At 40.5% G+C, this 14645-nt stretch overlaps 1 protein-coding gene across 1 annotated transcript; it reads left to right on the top strand.

Annotated features, from left to right (window-relative positions):
* The first annotated feature begins 609 nt into the window (after nt 1-609).
* On the top strand, nt 610-4874 carry LOC115690408 (D-3-phosphoglycerate dehydrogenase 3, chloroplastic-like). The gene is made up of 5 exons (XM_030616739.2): nt 610-1388; nt 2584-2960; nt 3029-3139; nt 3219-3314; nt 4095-4874. Exons 1-5 carry the CDS (start codon nt 839-841, stop codon nt 4767-4769), a joined length of 1809 nt encoding a protein of 602 aa, XP_030472599.2. The 5' UTR covers nt 610-838; the 3' UTR covers nt 4770-4874.
* Nucleotides 4875-14645: the final 9771 nt, after the last annotated feature.

Genomic DNA, 14645 nt, shown 5'->3' with positions numbered 1-14645 from the left:
ATTGTGTCCGAATTATTCAGTTTGAGATTAGAGTTTGGACAAATTTCACCTAAAAACTCGATTTTTTTCTAGTTTTTTTATAAAAAAAATTAGAATATTTCTTTTTGGATCGATCCACCTAATTCAAATCATGCATACAATCAATTATCAACAAAAATACCATATGTTTCTTGACGTAGTTACGATTTACATCATGCTCAAATTTGGATAGCATCCTCTTTTTTCAGCCGATAATCGCCGCTTCTACTGCTCTCAATAAGCTTAGGTTGAAATGAAACCAACATCAAGATGGTTAGGAATCGAATGCACTTTTAAATACGTTTATAACTCTCGAATACATTTCGTATCATAATTCTAGACTATTGATAGCTCTCCCCCTTATGTTTCTTCAAACATATAAACAACAAAAGGAAAAAAACAATGGACCCTTCTCACTAAAATCTAAAATATTACTCAAATTTCATAAATTTTTCAAATTTAATACATGAATTCACGTCTACATATAAATATATATATATATATATATGTATGTATGTATATATTCCACCTTACTTTTGAACTCCCTTGGACACGCCGACTAGTATTATAAACCAGTGTCCATGCATTTGATTCGTGAATCTGTCTCTCCCCGTTTCTTCTTCGTCCTTCCCTCCCCTCCTCCCCTTTCTCTTTCACCTGCTCTTCTTCCACGAACACTCCCCCTCAGCTTCATCTTCATCTTCATCCTCGTCGCCTCGACGAAACCGCCATGGCCACGTTAAGAGCCCACCTTCGAAGCTCCACCATCTAAACCATCTCCTTAGCTTTGGAGAACGATAGCCATCGCTCGCCGAGAAAAATGGCGACCTGTATGATCCCGGTCCAACTCGCCAAACGCTCTCTCCCTCTCGCGGTTTCTTGTCCCTCCTCCTCCTCCTCCTCCTCCTCCTATCGCTGCCGGAGCCTCCTCCCCGCGAGACCCTGCATGGCAACGCGGGAGGGTGGCGGCGGCGACGGCGACAGAGGCGGGAAGCTCACCGTTCTGGTGGCGGAGGAGTTCGGACAAGCGGGCCTCGAGCTCCTCCGGAGCCACGCCGATGTCGTCGACTACTCCGTCGATCTCGATCCCGAGGAGCTCAGCCGGAGGGCCGCGCTCTGTGAGGCTCTGATCGTGAGCAGCGAGACGAAGGTGGGCAAGGAAGTCTTCCGGCTGTCTCGCGGGAGGCTGAAGGTGGTCGGAATCGCGGGGTTCGGCGTCGACAATGTGGATTTGGCGGCGGCGAACGAGAACCGGTGCCTGGTGGTGAACGCGCCGAACGCGAGTACGGCGGCGGTCGCCGAGCATGCGATCGCGCTCTTGACGGCCATGGCGAGGAACATCGCCCGAGCAACCATTTCCGTCAAATTTGGTTGGTCCCATTTTTTCCTCGTTCTCTTTTTTCTTGAAGTTTTACTGGAACTTGACGTCGTCACTTGCCCATGAGATAAGATCAAATTTCATCAATTCTATCAGTAAAAATAAGTGCTAATGCTTGCATAAATTTGGGGTGGAGGTGTGTCCACGTGATTAAGACTTAAGAAAACCGAATACGGACTCCGTGTGTGAAACCATCGTTTGAGATGTGGCTAAGTTTGATTTAAAAAATACTTAAGCAATAATTGGGAGCTTTGCCCTTTATATTGTGAAGTCACTGCAAAGTTGTCTTAACTGAGAGGCATCCAAACCATAGAATTTGAATTCCGTGGGACTCTTTTTAACTTACTTTGGTTGACTACTTATTTTTATGCTTAGTCAATATGCTTAAGAAAAATGCCATTTCTGCCGATGAATCTTTAAGCTGGAATGAGCATCATCATCTGTTTATCTCGATTGTGGAAGGCATTGCTACATTACAGTGTGTAGGCCGACGATTTATCAAGAAATATGTGAATACTAGATTGGTCAATATGATCTGGTTTATTCATAGTAACTAATCAGAAAGAAAGGGACATTGGATTAGGGAATCTAAGCATGAAAGATTAGTATATGATATAGGATCTAGTCCAATTCAGAACGTCTACCAGCAGATCATGTGCTTTTGCAGTCATTGGATATCGTGAAAGTCAATGAAGCTGTCCTCTGAAAATATGATCAAGGCACCCTTCATGTGAAGATTCTAGCAGCCACCAACTACAAGCATCTTTTACCAATAACGTGATGTGTAAAAGCTTCTCTGTTTTTCAGTTTAATAACATTCAATCTGCCTCTTTTAATTCTCTTTTCCTCTTTTGCCGAACTGCTTTCTAGTTGTTTGATAATCACATTATGTGCAAATTGTTACTTACCCATATCCTTGTAGATTGTCTATTCATCAATACACCAGTATTTGAATGGTTATAAAAACGACATAAGTATATGAAGTAGCATACTGTGTGCCATTTTGTTCCTTAAATATCTTCTGTCACTTTTGAACACGCACAATGACAAAGTAAAGTTCTGCACTTCTCTGTATCAACGTAAATAAATAACGAATTAACACGGTGACCGATGACTAAGGATTTTGACTCGCATCTTCAGCCAAAATCTTCAAATTTTCTTTAAGGTATATGCTCTGCTAAATGCAGGTAATTGGCAACGGAGGAAATATATGGGCAAATGCCTTTCAGGGAAGACCTTGGCCGTGATGGGTTTTGGAGAGGTTGGATCTGAAGTTGCTCGCCGTGCCAAAGGTCTCGGAATGCACGTAATTGCATATGATCCATATGCCTCTGAGTATCTTGCCCTCGCAATAGGTGTAGAGCTAGTTAGCTTCGATAAGGCCATAACAATAGCTGATTTCATCTCTTTACACATGCATCTTACTCCTGCTACAAGAAAGATGCTCAATGATGAGACCTTTGCTAAGATGAAAAGAGGAGTTCAAATCCTCAATGTTGCCCATGGAGGATTGATTGATGAAGATTCTCTGGTGAGGGCACTCGATGCAGGAGCCGTGTCTCAGGTACTTTCCTTTCATCTCTAAGAACTGCTTTTTGTGTCGCATAGGAATTTGAAGGGGTTCATTGTTAGGCAGCACTCGACGTACTTTTGGAGGAGCCTTTGGTAAGATCCAGTGAGTTGATTCATCATGAGAATGTTATTGTAACCCCTAACCTTGGAGCAAGCACTTTTGAAGCCCAGGTCGGTCAAATAAATTCAGTTTACGTATGTATGAACATTTTAAATTATGATATTGACTAACAATGGAAGTAAAGTGCAGGAAGAAGTTGGGATTGAAATTGCAGAAGCGGTTATTAAAGCTTTAAAACGAAACCTTCCTGCTACTGTAGTCAATGAACCAATGGTTGCTGTAGAGGTATCACTAAAGCATTCGTTATATGCTTTCCTTCTCATGCTCCATGGCGTTCCAACTGCCTCTCTCTCCCTCTCTCTCTTCATGTGGTTTTGATGCAATGCAGTTCTTTTTTCTCTTGCTTTTTTGCTGTTGGCAGAGAAATGAGAAGTCACATAATTTGACTTAAGAAGGCTATTGGCTACATTCAACTCTTTTTTGGAAGATGCTTTTCTTTTCATTTCTGATGACCCTCTTCGAATTTGGATTGGCTTGAGTTGTTATATGTAGTTTTCTGTGCATGATACTGATGCATGGCTAGCAGGTTGACAATCGAGAGTTGCGTGTGTTTTTTATGAGCAAGATATGTACTGCTACTTCGGTGCAGTTTGTGTAGAAAGTGTTCTTGCACTTGTAGTACATGTCTACTTGCCGTAACAATGTCCTCTCTACATTAATAACATCTCGACCAATCCTCTTCTGACTATGAGGTAGACCATGTGAGTCTCCCTTTGATGAATCTGAACTCCACTTCCCTTCCTTGATTAGGTTCTCTTTTTGTCCCAATTAACCACCTTCCTTCTTCATTTGTTGTGTTAAGGATCAACTCTTTGAGTTCCTTTCTTTATTTGCCATTGGATATCATAATATTTAAAGATGATAAGCATACTAACAATGTCCATCTTGTTTAGATGGCTAACCATTTTAAGTTTCAGCAGAACGGCGAAATTCTACATCATGCAGTTTCTTTTTCTGCACTGTGGTACTTGCCTCACTCTCAGTAATTGCGCTTTCTTGTTTCAGGTTCTTGCAGAGTTGAATCCATTTCTTGATCTTGCGAACAAGTTAGGGAGATTTGTCGTTAAATTAATAGCAGGAAGAGGTGGCCTGAAAACAGTAAAAGTTACATATGCTTCTGCTAGAGAACCCGATCAACTTGACACAAAACTGCTCCGCACGAGGATAATCAAGGGCCTGATTGAACCTATTTCCAGTGTTATTGTCAACTGGGTAAATGGAGATTCTGTTGCTAAGCAAAGAGGACTAAGAATTACCGAAGAACGAATGACTTTGCATGGCTCACCAGAGTATCCTCTTGAGTATATCCAGGTTCAGATTGCCAATGCAGAATCCACATTCGCCAGTGCCTTAGCAAAGTCCGGGGAGATTGAAGTTGAGGGACGGGTAAGAGATGGAGTTTCGTATTTGACAAAAATTGGGAGTCTCGAAGTAAGTGTCCAGTTAGAAGGAAGCATATTGCTTTGCATAGCAGACGATCAGCCAGGTTTGATTGGGAAGATTGGAAGCATTTTGGGAGAGGCGAACGTGAACATCAGTTCCATGAAAGCCGACAGGATCGCTCTACATAGACAGTCGATGATGATTTCGATCAAGGTGGATCAACAACCCAATGAGGAAACTCTGAAGAAGGTCAGGGATGTTCCTGCTGTTCAGGAACTTGTTTTCTTGTTGTTATGATGTGCTAATAGTCATAATCTAGGTCATTTTCACCAGTACGTGTCCATTCATTGTACATGCATAACACTGATGCCTTCAGTAAATTGTCTTCAGCAATTATGGAAATCGCAATTATCTTGCTGTGGCAATGAATAATTTACATTTTAAAGAAACGAGTATCTATACATCTCTTCTGAATGGTTTCATCATCACAACTCGACATGCTCGCGATCTGTGCTTGGTCATTTGACAGTTGGGATTTGGCAATGCACCAGCTGATCAACTGTTTGAGCATTGCTTTGCAGGAACTTTCACAGCACATTAACTGATTGACTGGGTTATTTGCAATGCATCCTGGTTGATAAAAGAGGACTACCAATGATGCAAAATGGCATAACGATACATATGATCTTTCAATGTTCTTCTTGAATTATACTTTATGTGATACGATTTGGCCGAACTGGCACAAATCATGAAGTAGTTAATTCGCAGACAAATGATTGGATGCATGTTCACTTAACCAATATTCTGTTTCCACCTTACTTCATTCCAAGAACGAAAAGAGCCATAATCTGTAATGTTGTAAAATTAAATTTAACTTAACATATCGTAGGAAATAAAACCATAACTGAGATATAAAAACTACTTTATTTTTTTTTTTGGTAAAGTAAGTAGTATATAACTTTTCAACGCGCAATTTACAGCATAAAAACTACTTTATTTATCTCTTTCAATTCTAAAATTTCAATCTCTTCATTTTTCCACGAGTAGAAACAGATTAGAAATGCCATATTATTCTAAAAAGTTTGTAACCTATGCACAACATAATGTTATAACAAACCAAATCATCTCTGGCCTTTGCATAATCCAGTCCTAGTAATTGAATCAATTTGTATATCCCATCTTCAACAATTGTTCGTCTTCCTTCTCCAACGTTTCTCATTAATCCCAAATTCAAATTCACCATAAATGAATGTATAGCTGGAGTTCTACATGAATTTTCCATAGCAAGCAATCGTTATAGCTAGCTATACCAATTAAAAGGCTTATTTCCATATAATAGTGTGAATTTACGTAGACACACATACATATATAGATGTCAAGAAAAAAATTTACAAAAATAGATATTGTGGTGGCGTTATTTCCGCTCCTTAAATGACTAAATCCGCCCCATTTACATCACAAAGACAAAATAGCCCTCAATTATTCAATTACAAAGCGATGGCTCCGTTCCTTCTTCTTTTTATATATATTTTTATTTCTATTTTTTATCTAGTTGCCATAATTAAACATTTCATATGTTTTTGTTTTTTAGTGTATTAAATAATTTTTTTAGTGTATTCCTAAATATTCCTATAACGTTTTACATGCTTTGTGTGAAAGTATCTCGTCAATAGTAAGGAAAAATGATAATTCTTTTTTTTTTTTTTTTATAATCGAGGTGTCTGCGCGGCCGGCGAGCTAGGGCTCAAACCGGCGGTGATGTCCGACTAGTCCTCGAGGGGGGCTAGCGCAGCATCCCACCGCCACGACCCCCCACTTAAATCACCGATGGGCGAGTTTGAACCCAGGACCTCTCGTGAAAGAAACTAAGCGTAAACCAACGCGGCCACCGATGGGTGGGTAATTCTTTGATATAGTAAAAAACTTAAAAGTCTATATTTCATCATTGCTCTTATAGCAACTTATTTATTCTTGTCTCTATTATCTCAAAAGTTCACTTTCTTGGTGAATTTTTTATTTTTAATTTCCTTAGTTTAAATATATATCAAGTTTCTTTACTAACTATATTAAAGAATTTATCTTTTTTCTTTACTATTAGCGAGATTTTATTACGCAAGGTATGTAAGATGTTATAGAAATATGTAAGAATACACTAAAAATATTATACATGACAAGATATCTTGATCTCTTTTCATTAACACTTTATAGATGATATTAATTTTTATTAATCTAAAATAATGAGATTTCACTGGCAGTTTAAAAAAAATTCTTATTTTATGCAATGTTTTGATTTAATTAAATTTCATCTTTAGAGTTTCATATTGGAGAATGTAATTGTAATTTTATTTTGGAAATTCCTTAAATAATTTTTTTTGCTTCATTTGATCATATATATACACAGACCTTTGTAGAACTTTCTGATTTTTACGATTATATCAGAGACATTGAACCTATAGACTTCTTTCATATGCTTTATAAATCCAGTTCTAATAAACGTAAACGTTCAGATTAAGTTTTTTCAAAGTATTTGGTCGGTATAAGACCTTCTTTTATACAATTAAGATTTGCACCATTGTCAAAAAGGGCTGTTATTTTCAAAATAAATTCATTATGAACTTTTATAGTAATATTGATAATCCATTTCCTAGTTGTTATCTAAGAAAGCATTGAAAGGAAGTTTGTATCAGAAGGAGAAGGGAGTTTATATATATATATATATAAGAAGACTAATAGACAAGATTTGATGGTGATATGCACAACAAAAGCGAAAGTTTACAAACAAATGATTGTGCTAAAAAAATGTCTAGTTAAATTATTTCTAGATTCTACTTGACAATTTATCCATAAATTTGATCGACAAGTAGGTTTCTTGGAAATTTCTCTTTTTGACAAAACTAATTTTTATGGAAGTAAATCTAAACATTAAAAAAATAGTGCCTTTGAATAATACACGGGAATTTTGTCTTTTTGGTAACTTTATCCCACATAAAAATAGAAGCATTGAAAAAAGGGAAAAAACCACCAAAATCCCCAAACTTTGCCATCTGTGACACATTTACCTCGAACTTTTTTTTGTGACACCAAAAATCCCGAACTTTGCTTTTTGTGACACATTTACCCCAATGTATTTAGTCCATGGCCATTTTCGTCTTTTTTGTTTTTTCTTTTTTTTTTCCTTTCCGGCGAGGGTCCCCCTCGCCGGCGTCGAGTGAGGGCGGCCCTCGCCGGCGTCGGCCTCGCCCTCGCCTGGGCGAGCGAAGGCGGCCCTCGCCCGACTCGGGCGAGGTCGACCCTCGCCGCGTCGGGCGAGGGTCGACCTCGCTGAGTCGGGCGACCCTTGCCGGCGTCGGGCGAGGTCCGCCCTCGCCCGGGCGAGCGAGGCGGCCCTCGCCCGATCTGGCGAGGTCGACCCTCGCCGACGTCGAGCGAGGCCGCCGCTGGGCGAGGGTCGACCTCGCTGAGAGTCGGGCGAGGGCCGCCCTCGCTCGCCCGGGCGAAGCGACCCTCGCCGCCGCCGCGAGGTCGCCCTCGCTCGGCGCCGGCGAGGGCTCCCTCGCCGACGCGCCAACGAGGTCGACCCTCGCCCGACGCCGACGAGGGTCGACCTCGCTGAGTCGGGCGAGGGCCGCCTCGCCGCGTCGGGCGAGGGTCGCCTCGCCGGGCGAGCGAGGCGCCTCGCCGATCTGGCGAGGTCGACCTCACCGGGCGAGCAAGGGCGACCCTCGCCAACGTCGAGCAAGGGTCGCCCTCGCCTGATCTCGGCGAGGGCCGCCCTCGCCGGCGTCGGGCGAGGCCGCCCTCGCTCGCCCGGGCGAGGGCGACCCTCGCCGGCCGGCGAGGCCGTCCTCGCCGGATCTAGCGAGGCCGCCCTCGCTCGATGCCGGCGAGGTTGACCTCGCTGGATCGGGCGAGGCCGCCCTCGCACAGGCGAGCGAGGGCGGCCCTCGCCCGAATCGCGAGGTCGACCCTCGCCGGACGCCGACGAGGGTCGACGTCGCTCGAGTCGAGCGAGGGCCGCCCTCGCTCGCCGGGCGAGGCGAACCTCGCCGGCGCCGCGCGAGGCCGCCCTCGCTCGGCGCCGGCGAGGCCCCCTCGCCCGACGCCGGCGAGGCCCCCTCGCCGGAAAGGAAAAAAAAAAAAAGAAAAAGCAAAAAAGACGAAAATGCCCATGGACTAAATACATTGGGGTAAATGTGTCACAAAAAACAAAGTTCAGGGTTTTTGGTGTCACAAAAAAAGTTTGGGGTAAATGTGTCACAAATGGCAAAGTTTGAGATTTTTGGTGATTTTTTCCCAAAAAAAAAAGGAAGTAAATAAATTGTGGACCACCACATTAAATTGTAATAAAATAATTGAGGGCAATCTTTTTCTTTTCCAGTAAAAGTTGGGTGGATTTCGTCATATCCCGTCTAATCAGATGAAGCTTCTCCTTGAATTGCTCGCTGCACCGTGCTCCACTGCATTCATATTCCGAAACGAAAAAGGGTTGCTAAAATGGGCTCGTCCATCAAACTTTCCGTAATATTCGTAATGATTCTTGCCTTCCCACAAGCTGGCTCCGCAGATCGAAGGATATATGCTGAAGTCAAAATGTTCAATGCTTTACCAGACAGACCGCTGCTTACTGTTCACTGCAAATCTAGAAAGGAAGATCTCGGCACCCATGAGATCCTTCCTGGTTCTGAATGGGGATTTCAACTCCCCATTCCTCATGTCACCATGCTATACTTATGCAGCTTTGAATGGCTTGATACATCTCACACTTTCCTAGTATATGTTGGGTCTAGAGATATTGGCCGATGCCGCTATTGTGATTGACATATACTACCTACTAGTCCGTGTTTAAACGAGACGTTGATCCGTGAAAAATGGTTCTCCTAAAATCTGTGCCACAAGCGAAACTATTGCAACAAAGGGTTCTAATGATTCGACGTTTGGTTATCGATAAGATGTTATTGTAAGCTCTCGTTCGGATGAAATTATTATTGTTGTGTATGTTTTTTCATGGTGTCTGTTTGAATAATTAAATATTAAACCAGCCTTTCATCTAACATCTTAAATTTTTAGAAAAGTTGGTAGGCAGTAGTCCTACAAAATCTCACAGTGTCAATGCACGAAGATGTCCTTTTGTGCCTTCACTTGCATACGCAAGTGTAATAAAAAACCATCGCATAATTCCTTTTTTTTTTTAATTAGGGGGAGAGATTTGTAGAAGTAGATGGAGAAGAAGAAAGAAAAGTAGCAAATAAGGAGTTGGTTTGAAGTCGACACTGATGTACGTGTGGGAAGAGACCGGGATTGAGTTTTTCTTATATGAATCCAAACCCTTTCTGCAAAAAAATGGATCAATGCCGCGTTAATACCACACACCGAATCGTTATTTTTTTCAGAGATGCTCATCAAGTGTTTGATGGAACGCGTGAGTTATATCCGCGACCCTTGACTCGTCTTAATGATCGATTAGGAAGCAAAACTGACATATTCTAAATGATTTTGTACAAAATGCTGATCAATTGATTGAAAGTTTTCTTCATCTATCTAGGGCTGATCTGATTTCTATTATATCTTGTGGTCTCTGGACTCACGGCTGAATATATCATTCTGCTGCTGTTGTTGCATTTGTGTGGCTCCGTTATGATTGGTGGTGTTTCCAGACGAGGAATATTGGCGGAAATCTCTTATACGCTCATTTGGGTTACTAGACGATGGTTGCGGCCCGGTGGCCAGAGTCGAACGACGGTGGCGGTCCGTTCAATGCTAGGACGTATTGAAGACGCATTGTTCACTGATAGGGTTGAGACTGCTCGATTAGTGAAATGGAGTTCTCAGATACCAAGAGGAGGACGACATGATGGGAGTGGCAAAGCTAGAAAAAAGAAAAATGAATAAAAAGAAAATAATAATGGGCTTACTATGATTAAAATGGGAAAAGGGGTAGTCATACTAGAAAATGGAGTTACTGTGTGGGCTTTAATAGAAATTTGGCTAAATAGTGTGATATTTGAAACTGGGCTTTGAAAGTTATTTTTTTAATTGAAACGGGCTTGCTGTAGGAACCCAGTGGTGACTTAAGCCCAGATCCATGCCTGAGGGCCAGGCCCGAGTAGGAAATGTAGAAACAATCAAGATATTTGAAGCTAACTTAATCTCTCTCTTTCAACTCTAATTGCAATCTCTTTGTTTTCTCCACAAGTAAAAAGAGATTGGAAATGCCATACATTTCTAAGAAGCTGTAACCGTAGATATAGATACAAATAGATGTCAAGAAAAAAAAAATTACGAATATAGATATTGTAATAAATGAATTACTACATTTTCCCACACTATAAATCTATGTGGCCGTCATATTTGTCATCTTAACACTTGAATAGTTATCCATCTAGTCCCTAGTTTTGACACATGCTTTTCTGTGTCGCAACCTTTCTGCAGGTGAACCACCTATGGGAAAATTAATAGATTACTAAACAAGAATGGAGGTTCCTCTCATGAGATAATTGTTCTCATTTAGCGCGGACTCTCCCAAGTCTTACCAACTGTAATTTGGCATTTGATTCAACATGCTATTTATTTTACCTTTTGGTGCGCACTAGCGCCTCAGGGGAGGTAGTAGTATCAATATTAAACTTATACTGCTTGAGGAATGCATCAGACAACTCTTCCCGGGTCTCCATCTGGCTAATCTTCTTGATGATGTACCACTATAGAGCAAGCCTATCTAGGATTTCTTGAAATGTTTGAATCATGAGGCACATTCTCGGCATAGTGTGTCATCTTGACTAGATAGTATTCTAGGTGGACTTAAGGACATGTAGTGTCGTCATACTTGCAAAAATCTAGCGTTTTGAATCTTTTGGGCACTTTGACCTTTAATAGTTGGGAAGGATTCTTAGGAACATCCTCTTCAAAGCCCATGAGAAGCCTTAACTTTTCCTCGACTTTCCGGATGCGTTTGTCTCTTTTATCTTCAGGCGGGTGTACGATTTCCGGGGAATCGTCAATCGGTATACCTTTGTCTGTGTCTTTCGGGTCAACTCTTGCAGGGTGCCCAGAGCAGATGGGCCATCATGGAGTTGCACAGGCAAGGGGGAAGCCAGGGGATTGATTGGCATTTGCTCTTATCGTCAGGACAGTCAAGTGAAGTTGTCTAACGTTGTCCATCTTGATTTCAAGGTTGGTGATTCGAGTGATTTGCTCGTTTGAATCGGCCATCTTTGCTCTGGAACGAGTGTGGATCAACAATCTCCTTTTGGTCGTGATGTGAAAATATTACCTTAAGTTAAGAGAAATGGACAATATGTATAACAACTTGGAAAGATCAGTCCACAACAATGGTCAAACGTCACTTTACTTAATGAAAAATTGTTCGATTTACAAAATCAAATTCTCTAGAACATCAAACTAGGAAAATGACATTACGAACTAGAAACCATCAGTTTAAAGTATTTTTTAAATTGCCTACTTGCCATGGACCGACTTGAAATTGAAAATATGACAAATAAATGAATAATATGGAGAAAAGTGTAAGAAACTTATTTGAGCAATGAAGGGTAACAAACACAGAGACATGCGTATGTATGGGTGAAGTTCAATACTAAAGGTGAGATACACTAAAAAGGCTTGAAAATATGGTCCAAGAGGATATACAGACTAGCCAAACATGCCTGTTGGCTAAATCGGGTCCTCTTGATATTGGCTTAGTCGAAAGGTCCTCAGACTCATGGGCTTGCGGGTAAAGAAGAACACTTTCGACACCCAAAAAAAGCGGGATTAAAAGGGTGGCTCGTGGTTTGCATGCCTACAGATTGAGCGGGATCCTCTTAAGACCATCCTTGTTGTCTTCCCAGTATGTGACCCAGGTCCGATCACGGGACATGTGTGCAAAGGTGTAATGCTAAAGCATGTAAAATAGGCACAACAATTTATATTATGAATACACCGCTTCAATAATAAACTAAAGCATTCATTCAGAGCAACTCCCTGCAAAACAAATGTTAGTTTACACTCCACCTCTTCTAACACCCATTTGTAAAACAACTTAACACCTAACATTAGTAGCGTACCTGACTTCCGTGCTGCTAAGCAAGAACATTTTTCGAAAAGAGAAATCTAAGCCTAAGTCCACTATGAATTTTAATTCAAAGTCCTCACGGTATTGCCAAGCTATCGTGATAGTTCCTCAAGTGAATCACCCAAGGGAAAGCTAATGGATTATTAAACAGGAATGAAGGTTCCTCTCATGAGGCAATTGTTCGCATTTAGTGCAAACTCTCCCAAGCCCCTATCAATTGCAACTTGGTATTCAATTCAACATGCTATTTATCTTATCTTTTGGAGCAGCCACTAATTGGTTATTGGTTGATTAGACACCCAAGTAAAATGTGGGAGTTCATTTTACTTTTGTGAAGTAGAAATTCAATGGATTCAAGGATTTAATTACGCTAGATTAATCTAACACCCTTTCTGTACCGGTTTCCTTTATTCCGAAAATGTTTTGCATGCAATCTTTATCCATTTTTATCCTATGCCACTAACATGTGAGAAGTGATCATGCGGGTGCACAATCAAGAAAGTAACAATCAATAATCGAAGTAATAAATAGATTGCAAAAAATTTAAAGAACCTGGATGTGATGGGCAAAGCAAAGCATATCACTACCCGTCGTCACGAAATTTCTGCAAACCATTACTCAAGAAAATATGCAGACAAAATGCATGAACGGTTATGCATGATTGTGTGTGATAAATTTTAAATAAATATACTATGAAATTAATTCTAAATGTTACCTATTAATTGTAAATGATCTACTAAATGCCATGAGATATAGATTTTACAAAAATAGTAACCTAATTAATGCAATTCACAGGAGACTCTCTAATGTATTTTTGTTCTTTTTCTTTACAAAAAGACAAATGCCCTAAAGTCTATAAATCAAATTTTCTTATTTTTTATTTTATAAAAATGATAAATCCAAATCCTATAACTCGAATAATCTAGCTATACAACTAACAATTATATGATGCAATGCTATATGATATGAGGCTAACTAAATAAAAGTTTACATGGAACCTAAGTGAATTCTAAAAGACATTTTTATGTGATTTTTTTTAGTTTATGAAAACTATGGACTATCCTAAATCTATATGCATTATGAGACGAATCATGCATACCCTAATATGAAAACCCTAAAGTGTAAGTGACATGCAATGACGATTGATAATATTGCGATGCAATGAAACACGCATTATATTTAAAATCCAACGTATTATTGATAACGTGCTACTTTCAAAGCAATTGAATTGCAAACCAGTCATTGGAAGTCATGCGAGATGATATTAGGGTTTGACCTTACTGCCTAAAGGTTAGGAAGCCTACTATGCCTTACCAGGAGGAATGGTGCTCACGGTTCATTGTAAATCTAAAGACGACAATCTCGGCTTTCACCAGATCCCTGCTGGTTCTATGTGGGGATTTAAATTTTGACGCAGTTTTTTTGCGGCACGCTATTCTTCTGCAGCTTTCAATGGCCTGGTGAATTTCACTATTTCAATATATCTGTCCAGGATAGAGATGATAACCGATGCAGCTATTGTCGTTGGAATATATATCCTACTGGTCCATGTTTATCCGACATGTACTGTGAAGATTGGAACGACTCAAACCTATGCCACGATCGGAACTTGTGCTGCAAAGGGTTCCCATGATTTGACATTTAGTTATGATTAAGATGATATCCGTTTGGATGAAATGAATATCGTTGTCTATGTTTTTTCATGGTGTCGATGTGTGAAAATGTCTTTTTGTGCCTTCCCTTGCATATGCAAGCGTAATACAAATCGATTGCATATATCTTTTTGTTTTTTATGAGGAGGAGAGATTTGGAGAAGAATATGGAGAAGAAGAAAGGAAAGTAATAGCAAATAAAAAATGGAGAAAAAGATTTGACAAAAACTGAAGAGAGTGAACACGAAAAACAAATGTAAAGCAAAGCAAGCTTCTCTCCCCCGGGAAGCGATAGAACCGACCGGCTTGTTTCTTGATTTCAATCTTTTCGAAGTGAGAATCAATGTTGATTCCCAGTTCTAGGCCGAGATCCGAGTCAATCTACTTAAGATCCGATTACCCTAATCTGGGCCCATTATGTCCAAAATGGTCAAAGGTTTCTAAGGGTAAATG

This window comes from Syzygium oleosum, unplaced genomic scaffold (assembly GCF_021117445.2).
Source record: "Syzygium oleosum isolate NSW1041296 unplaced genomic scaffold, Sole_v2.1 Sole_v2.60, whole genome shotgun sequence".
Classification (NCBI taxonomy): domain Eukaryota; kingdom Viridiplantae; phylum Streptophyta; class Magnoliopsida; order Myrtales; family Myrtaceae; genus Syzygium; species Syzygium oleosum.
Note: the sequence above shows the minus strand (reverse complement) of the source record. Positions and strands in the feature narration are given on the sequence as shown.

What these genes read in the sequence shown, in the direction of transcription:
- LOC115690408 (XM_030616739.2), top strand. Translation starts at nt 839, where the DNA reads ATGGCGACCTGTATGATCCCGGTCCAACTCGCCAAACGCTCTCTCCCT. An exon ending in AACCATTTCCGTCAAATTTG is followed by an intron (nt 1,389 to 2,583) that starts GTTGGTCCCATT and finishes TGCTAAATGCAG; the next exon opens with GTAATTGGCAACGGAGGAAA. An exon ending in ATGCAGGAGCCGTGTCTCAG is followed by an intron (nt 2,961 to 3,028) that starts GTACTTTCCTTT and finishes GTTCATTGTTAG; the next exon opens with GCAGCACTCGACGTACTTTT.